Source organism: Dysidea avara, chromosome 7 (assembly GCF_963678975.1).
Source record: "Dysidea avara chromosome 7, odDysAvar1.4, whole genome shotgun sequence".
NCBI classification, from domain to species: domain Eukaryota; kingdom Metazoa; phylum Porifera; class Demospongiae; order Dictyoceratida; family Dysideidae; genus Dysidea; species Dysidea avara.
Genome location: NC_089278.1, coordinates 9,258,260 through 9,266,990, shown reverse-complemented (window position 1 = coordinate 9,266,990; position 8,731 = coordinate 9,258,260). Strand labels below are relative to the sequence as shown.

At 40.1% G+C, this 8,731-nt stretch overlaps 1 protein-coding gene across 1 annotated transcript; it reads right to left on the bottom strand.

Annotated features, from left to right (window-relative positions):
• Nucleotides 1-13: 13 nt before the first annotated feature.
• Nucleotides 14-6,620, bottom strand: LOC136260291 (uncharacterized). The gene is made up of 14 exons (XM_066053974.1): nt 6,326-6,620; nt 4,370-5,986; nt 4,095-4,256; nt 3,942-4,023; nt 3,818-3,850; nt 3,576-3,738; nt 3,113-3,177; nt 2,977-3,054; nt 2,016-2,141; nt 1,080-1,182; nt 896-1,017; nt 579-744; nt 474-523; nt 14-413 (listed from the first exon to the last, which is right to left on the bottom strand). The coding sequence occupies exons 1-14, from the start codon at nt 6,532-6,534 to the stop codon at nt 123-125; spliced, it is 3,267 nt and encodes a 1,088-aa protein (XP_065910046.1). The 5' UTR covers nt 6,535-6,620; the 3' UTR covers nt 14-122.
• Nucleotides 6,621-8,731: the final 2,111 nt, after the last annotated feature.

Genomic DNA, 8,731 nt, shown 5'->3' with positions numbered 1-8,731 from the left:
GAACATATTCAAATACAAGGACATGGGTATATCAATAAAAATAAAAAACTCCAATAAAATTTGCACGTGCAAGTGAACGAGTGTGAGAATAAAAAAAAATTATACTCTATTGCATGTAAGTGTTAGGTGTGTACTGAGTAAGTTCCTGACTTGCCCTTGAGTTTGCGAAGAAAGCCAGTACCAGTCTTTGGAGAGCCAGATAGTTTCAAATTGCTGCTGCTGTCTGACCTCTCTACAGGGTTATTATTAACAGAGTATCTTTGTGATTTTGGTGGTGTTTTAGTGCGCTGTGGTTGACGGCCAACAGGCGAGAAATTATGATTACCATGAGTCCCTCCATCCACAGAAGCACTGTTGCAGAGAGGTGAACGTGGGGAACTGGCTATTGTGCAATCTGACAATGAATCACTCTCCTACACACAGTACATGACATGTTAAGATAACACCAAATGGTACCTTGACATCTTACATACATCAATATCTGACAGGGCATGGAAACTGCCACTCTTCACCAAGGTGTTCGCTGTATTAGAGTAGTAATGTTACCACAGTGAATGAAACATGTGGTATATTCTTACATCTACTGATCACCATGGCATCTGATGATAATTCGTGTTCTTCATTTGCAATGGTGATGGGACCACTGACTTTCCGATTACTTTGTCTCTCCTTGGCACCAATGCTTGTTCTTCTGTTACTTGGCTGGCTCTGCGTGGCAATGCGCAGCTTTTCTAAGTCGCTTACCTGTCAAAAATCAAGATGCTGGGTAAGTTATAAGTAGAAAGTAAATTCATATTGCTAATAGGCAGATGCACACACATGTGCATGCACGCACCCACACACACGTATACACTACACAGCTTGATTGAGCATAAGTGCAACAAATATTATTTACCTCTTGAATGGACTCATTCAGTTTTTTCAGTAGTTGTGTTTGATTGACAATATTGTCACAACTGCAAGTGATCAATTTCTTGTTATCCAATGTTGATATCAGTTGGACACCATGCTTGTACTCTGTACATTAATGAATCATGAAATATTGCCAGCGTTACTAAGTACACAATATAATAACTCACTTTTCAGTGAATCACACTGGATACAAACGGTGTTGAGAAGTGAGAAACATGATCGATATGAGTATGTTGGGTTCTGTTTCTTGGCACCAGAAGGCTTGCATACCTAGCAGGAAAACATTTTACACAAGGTTAACTTTAAATGTACTCTGTTATATATCACAGCTTCATGTTTAATACAGTTCATTTTGGTGTACTTGAAACTAGATGCAGACTGGAGATACTATGTAAAAGAGCCATAAATGCCTCTAGATGAATTACACAGTTGAAGCCCAAGAAGCCACTGTTAACAGAAGTATCGTCAATTGCCCATAACTAATCAGGCAATTGGAATTGCATGTCATTTGACCAAGTAGCATAAACAGTATCAGTTACGGTTACAAGTAAAGTAAGTTGAGCCACACAAGTCAAATATTTTATAAGGCAATATTGGTAGGCTGCACATGCATACCAAACACACTACTTGCTGCACTAACAAAACACACACCACATCCACACATGACACACATGTATGCACACGCGTGTGCGTGCGCACACACACACAAACGCACACACACATATGCATGCATGCTTTATAAAATTGGTGAACAAGAAAATAACATTCACCATGGTGGGACATATTAAACAAGCATAACACAAATAGTTGACACTCCTATAACACTTGTGTGCTGACAAGGAGCACATGATCCAAAGTTGATTTCTATCCTGGCTGTCTCAAGGATCACAGTCTTAGTAATTAAAACCAAATTCTGTTCTAAGACTACAAAAGTTACTTTACCTGGATAACACTTTTAACAAAATATGTAAATCCTATCATATCTTAGTCCATTAATAGTCTTCCTGTTGCCTTAATTAAGGATTTGAAACAACAGAGAACATACAATAGTAAAGTTTCTTTGAATTAACTTCACTGCTGTAACCATGGAAATTGATACTTACCAGCAACAAATCATTGAAGATGAAGAGTACACGAACATGGTGGTTGGAAAAGACAAGTGGGTTTCTTTCTGCAACTTCGTTCACTGTAACCTTGAGTCTTAATTGTCTGTGAGGCATTGCTATGTTCTAGTAGAAACAACACGGATCACATGATGCAATCGACAAATGGAAGTATAAAAATCTAGTGAACAATATAACACTTGGGATCAGCTTCCCTTCTATTATAAAGCTAGCTAATGGTCGGAGACAAGGTCAAAATGATCTCACATGTTTGTGTATGTGTGTGTGTGTGTGTGTACGAATGTTGATGTGTGGGTTCTACAGCACAGATGTGTACGCATATGTATATCTACATGCAAAATGCCGAATAAGAATCAACCCTATATACCAGTTTGGTTTAGTACAAGCTGCTTTGTGGTACTAATTGAGATTGAACTATTATTCTACTAGTTTATACAACAGAACATAATGTAAACCATTTGTTGTGAATATGATTATGTACAAGCAGCCCATTACAGCCTTGAACCCATGGTCATAGAAATTGGCAATCCAAAAATGCTTTATTGAAACAAAGGCCTGATGCCTACATTTCATGTACCGATGTGCATAATAAAATTAAAAATGCTTTTCAACATTAATCATTTCCTGGAGGGAAATCCAATGAGGAAATACACTTGTCAATGTCTGGAGTTAGGGCAAATGATAAGTCAGACATAAATGAGTTAGTTTACAACATGTTAACAAGCTACCTGAAAATAGAACAGAAAACAAGGCTGCTTGTTCTCCAAATAGAGCAACTACCAAGCTAGTTGACGCTGGTGATAAAATGATATTCATGTACATCAATACCAACAGGAGAAATATCAAAACATGGGGATTACAGCGGTGTTAATGACATGTAGCAATTGTGTGTGTGTGCGTGTGTGCATGCACGCGTGCAAATCGATATTGCTGTACTTACTGGGCAGTCAGCTCCTGTTATCACCTTCTGTATAGCCTCCACTTCAGCAACGTGATCTGTACCAGGTCTAAATGGCTCCTACAGTCACAAAATATCGATATAAATATGGCAACTGACAAGCAAGCACTCCACTTACCTTTTGTATACGTTCATATATCTGTATCAAAAATTCTTGAGGAAAATTCTCACCATTGTTATTTCCTACAACAAGAACAACACCATCATGTATGCAGCACATACAAGCACAGATACATACAAAGTAAAAAGCAAAATCCCTGTATATTACACAGTCACGCCTACTCAGTAAAACACCATGCACTACTCAGGTGCAATGATGGGCAAATCCTCCTGGGATATCTGAAGGAAGCTGTATCATGCCTTATGGGTAAAGGTGTATGTACCCAAAGAAGTAATTACCAGGTACCGATTGATGACACAGCTGAGTAGGCTGCTTCCCCAGGTCCCCAGTTGTAGCTGGGAAGGTAAGTATACAGTCAATGAAACAACAACAGCATCACACAGCATCGAACCTGGAATCCAGGCCAACACTCTACCAATTGGTTGTAATATCTTTCAATTGGTAGAGCACGCACACCCACCTTTGTTCATCTTGATCCACTCATTGGTGGTCATGTGATGTCGCACTTGCGGTGAATGTAAATCAGTGTTCAACATCATGATGGCATAGGAAAGAACAAATGCAGCATCCTCTGAGGACACTGCACCAGACACATTGTCATTGAAGTATTTGCCAGCAAAAATCTATACAAGACAATTGGAGGAGGATATAACACAATAGGTAAAACACACTTCAAATACAATAACAACCCATCTAACTTACTGAGACAATCCTTTCAATCAGCTGTGCTTCTCCCTGTGCAGAAAAGGGAACCCATATGACTTCTTTACATACCATTCTCAGCCAAGCCATACAGTCAAGCTGACACACAACTATGTAAACTCACTGTGATTTGAAAGGCTTCTTGTAGACATCTTAATGCCTCATCTATAGGCTTGTCAGTGAACTTCATACTGTTTACTAATGCCCTAATGGACAGTTGATGATAAAAGAGGAAAGAAGTAATTGATGTAATCAATAATTATGCTACTTCACTTACTCTAGTACGCTCATGCTAAATTCATTGTGAAGATCGCTAAAAAACTTTCCAATCATGGCCTTACTCAGTCCGTATTGGGCCTTTATAAAGTGAGCAACATCCTCTGGAGAGTCCTGCAGTATCCCCTGTAGTACCATGTACAGAATTCCCTTTGCTGGTTTCCTGAAATGATGCAACCAAATTACAAAGGCTTCAACAATTTGTTTGGTGATCTTAGAGCATATTTGTCACCATGCCAGGTCAGTGATGCATGATATTTATGATATGCTACTGACCTGTTAAATAAAGTGATGCCAATGTTGGTCTTCTTCTTCAGTGATGTGGCACTCTCATGTGGCTTGAGCACTGGCATTTTCGGCCCACCAGTATGATCGTCGACACCCATAAAATCCTCTACGCTTTTGCTTCGTGCAAAGTGGGACACAATACTGACAGAATGTGGACGCGATTGCTTGTCATCAAGAAGTTTACTAGTCAGAAAGTCAGCAGATATTGACAATGGAACACATGGAGGTTGAAGCTGTGCTCCCAAATCGGAACTGGAATCAGAAAGGACAACCTCAGGACTGGATGGTAGCGTAGAAGTAAACACGTCATCACTTCTTTCTTCAACAACATCTACATCACTACTAGGAGTAACAGACCTGTCAGTAATCACCATCGTTGTTTCTTGTATTTCTAAAGACGCCTCTCTTCGTAGCCGTGCTGTAGGACCAACATCAGTGCTCTTGTTTTGTAGAGGATGGTACAGTGCTTTGCTACGGCTTTGTATTCGAGTGGTGAGCATTTTGATTTCTGGGAACTCATCCAAAATGGATACAGAACCTGCGTTACTGCTTTTGTATCGTATTGAATGAGATCTCATGGGAATTTTCATTGAAGCAGCTCGGGGACGTATGACAGAAACCGATGCCACCTCTTTGCGCAAGGCCTTAAATCTTTGTCTCATTTTCCATCGCCTGTAATATCGTTGAATAACAGATGCAGCATGTATACACCTCTCAATAGAACCATAAGTGCTCTCTATGCCTTGTTCAATCTTCATCTGCAGTCTCTCTTCCATGTCTGGTGAAAACTGATAACCAAACTTACTACCACTGTCTATACCTGTTGCCCTTTTCAAATTAGATGCACTGAGCCTACGAGAAGTCTTGTCATTACTGGTTTTCTTGTTTCTTCTCTGTTTATTCATGTGGTGCTCATGAAATGCTTGTTGTGAACTCATTGTAGCTGACCGAGTGTCCCGCATAGGAATGTCATCATCAAAGTCCTTGGTATGTGAAAACTTAACTGTCCCACTCTTTTTTGCAGGACTTTTAGATCGACTTGGTGAATTAGGACTTTTGGATCGCAAAGCACCAATGAAGCCCCTGGACTTTTGCGCACCTTTTGGTGACTCAAGACTTGATGGGCTAGTATTAGGACTAACTGGACTTGTAGGCCACGTCTTTGGGCTTGTAGGACTGCTCGTGGTACTGCTGCTGCTATCAACAATACTCACTGTAGCTGAACGATTGGATAGTATTGGCTTTGGAGGAATCTGAGGGTACTCCCCTGACTTTAAATGAGATTTTGTTAGCTTGCTGTGTTCTTTTAACAAATCAGAGTCAGTCTTAGAACGCGATAGTTTTTTGACTGTATTCTCTTCCTCCACATCAGACAGCTGCGATATCTTTTTAACCGCATCATTTTCCTCTGTGATATCTAAACTACCATTCTCTGTAGTCCTAGAATTGCTTTCCCCTATAGAATCTAAAGTGCCATTTTCTGTTGTCCCATTAACTTTGGTAGTGACTGATTTCATATGTTCTTCCTTGGATAGTTCTTTCTGTTGACTGTCATAATCAACCTCGTCCACTTCTGTAACAGGAGACACTGATGGTTGCCCGCCTCTGTATGACAACAAATAGCACACAACATTAACAATTAGATGAAACAAGGGAAGCATTAGCAGCAGTAACAAATTAATGTAACATCAATAACTGAGGCCATGTCAGTGATAACTGCTTTCAATTTTTGTGGAAGAGAACCCATAGAGTGTGTGCCAAGGTATTAAACTTATAAACGCATCACACTAGTATACATACACGTATCAAACAACAACTTATATAAAGTATCACACTTTATGACTATCGTAAACGTCCATGAACAGACCCAGGGCAAGACACACCTCGCGATCACGTACGCGCAATCTGTATGCATCGAGGGTATGCATGTAAACAATATCTTACACGAATAACTGTTCCCGAGATTCTCTATTTCTTTTGATTTCTTCCATATCTTTCATAAGCGTGTCGATTAGGGTTCTCAGACTGTTTCTTTCTTCCTGCAACTCCGCAATGTATTTCTGCTGTTCTTCGATTGCCTTCTCCTGTCCGCTAATCGTATTCAAAAGCTCTTCAACGAGCCCACGCATTTTATTGGTATGTTCCGTAGTCATTCTAGACAGTTAATGATACGTTAAGGACATTACCAAAGTGACACCCAGCCTCGCCCAACCTCTTTTCCAGCAAGATTATCACGTGATTTGATAATGGGATGTAAGCGAGCGCCCAGACATGTTAATTGTATATCACGTGACTCAGTTGCCGCCTCAGGTTTAATTATCAAAGGACCTGCAAGAAGGTGGAGAGACTCTAAGGATCATAAATGTAGAAAGAGGATTCACACAATAGACAGACATAATGTCATCTAAACAGGCACTGATTTTCAAGGCACAGTTTTACATGCATAACAGTGCATACATGAATGAACTCTCAATCTCTCATGAACGTGTATGCTATACATGGATAGGTTATAGCTACAACTCATGTAAGGCAATGAAAAGTGTACGTGTCTCTGATCCTCTTGCCTGGTCACTTGTTTTACACAATCATGTTCTAACTTTGCATACAGAGTCAGTCAACATGATTACATTAATATGTATCTCTCAATGGCTGTACTCCTTTGCTTGTTTGCAGGAACGGATCCGGACTTTTTAAAAGGGGGAGGTCCCACTCTGGAATTGCAACTTCAGCCTAGCTGTAAGTCGAAGACCAAAAAAAAAAGAAAAAGGTCATTACCTACTGACAATAGATCTCTCCACCAACTATCTCTCCTTATTTATAACTATATATGTAGCTTGCTACACTGCTACTCACTGTTGTGCTCAGAAAAACACTGTGACTGCTCTATTACAGTATCTTGAGACTGATCTATTAGAATATCTCGAAATAGAGGCTATTCCAAAAGAGGGGTTCCATGGAGTACACATTGGATGCTATATTACTAATTAGTGCTAATTAGATATCACCTGACCATACAGTTCTAGACATGTTATATACAAGAGCTAATAATTTTGGTTGTAGTAAGAGTTACTAATAAACTATACTCGTATCCCTCTCCTCAGGATCTCTAATCAGGTCACAGTGGCGGATCTAGGAATTTATAAAGGGGGTTTCCAGTTTAGAAGGTGGACATATCCACTGCATAGGAGGCGGAAGGATGCTACAGTTGGGGGTGCCCAAAATTTATGGTGGTACGAAGAATGCTAATTCTAGGGGGGTCTGGGGGCATGCCCCCCCCCCCAGGAAAACTTTGAAAATTAGGTGTCAGGAGATTGAATTTGGAGGCATTTTCGGTGGTTTTAGTTGTTAATCAAATACTAGTACTATTTACTTTTACATGCTTGAGTTGTATCAGGGTGACTGCTCTATTAGAGTATTTCGATCGTGACTGACAAGTTTCTGGTGACGACTATTTCACAATACAGCTTTGAGGGGTGCTCAGCACCCCAGTGAAATAGTTGCAGCACCCCCCTCTTCTGCCGCCTAAGCATGAGTGTGAGAAGAAGCATACTCACCTGTGCTAGGGGGGTCTGGGGGCATGCCCCCCAGGAAATTTTTGAAAATTTGATGCTCTGAGAGACTGCATTTGGCAACAATTTTAGTGTTATTACGAAGTCTATATTTACAGAGTGTTGAGCATGCACATCGTTTTGCCGCTTATTATAGGCGCACGCCGCAATAATTAATTTAAATACTCAACTGTTGCATAATCATTTTTCAAAGGGGTTTCCGTGGAAACCTTGAAACCCCCCTAAATCCGCCTATACAGTGAGCTGATAGGAGAGACAGGTGACCTCCTCAGCATGAAAATTCAAGTTTCATCAACTCAGTAATAAATTGTAGCCACCAATCAATTTGTATAATTTTTCATTCTCTAAATACTCATTATATCATATTTCAGGCTCACCCCATGATGCTGGAGTATCTGTCTAGTAGCATAAGAGGTCGTCTATATACCAGCTCCTTACTCTGTTATTGGTGGCCAGCCTGCCTACTTATGTTAATTTTTGCCCACTGAAGCCTCAATGGTGACCTGATTAGACAGACACCTTCATTCAGTGATGTGAAAAGGGCTGTTTCATGCGTGCATATACCATGATGATGGCACTGAGAGCACTTAATTGTGGGAGAAATCAAATAGAAATGCATATGAGGCCAAGCACAATATATTGCATGGGCTGAAGCAAATCAGTGCTGCAAATATTTGCAATATTTGGTTGGCAAAACTGGTATTTGATCATGTATAGCTAATCCATTTTTGCATGCCAATTCAAATGACATATTAATCTTATCATACCATCATACATGAAT

What these genes read in the sequence shown, in the direction of transcription:
- LOC136260291 (XM_066053974.1), bottom strand. Translation starts at nt 6,534, where the DNA reads ATGACTACGGAACATACCAATAAAATGCGTGGGCTCGTTGAAGAGCTT. An exon ending in GGCATCACTTTATTTAACAG is followed by an intron (nt 4,257 to 4,369) that starts GTCAGTAGCATA and finishes GCATCATTTCAG; the next exon opens with GAAACCAGCAAAGGGAATTC. An exon ending in TATATGAACGTATACAAAAG is followed by an intron (nt 3,055 to 3,112) that starts GTAAGTGGAGTG and finishes TTGTGACTGTAG; the next exon opens with GAGCCATTTAGACCTGGTAC.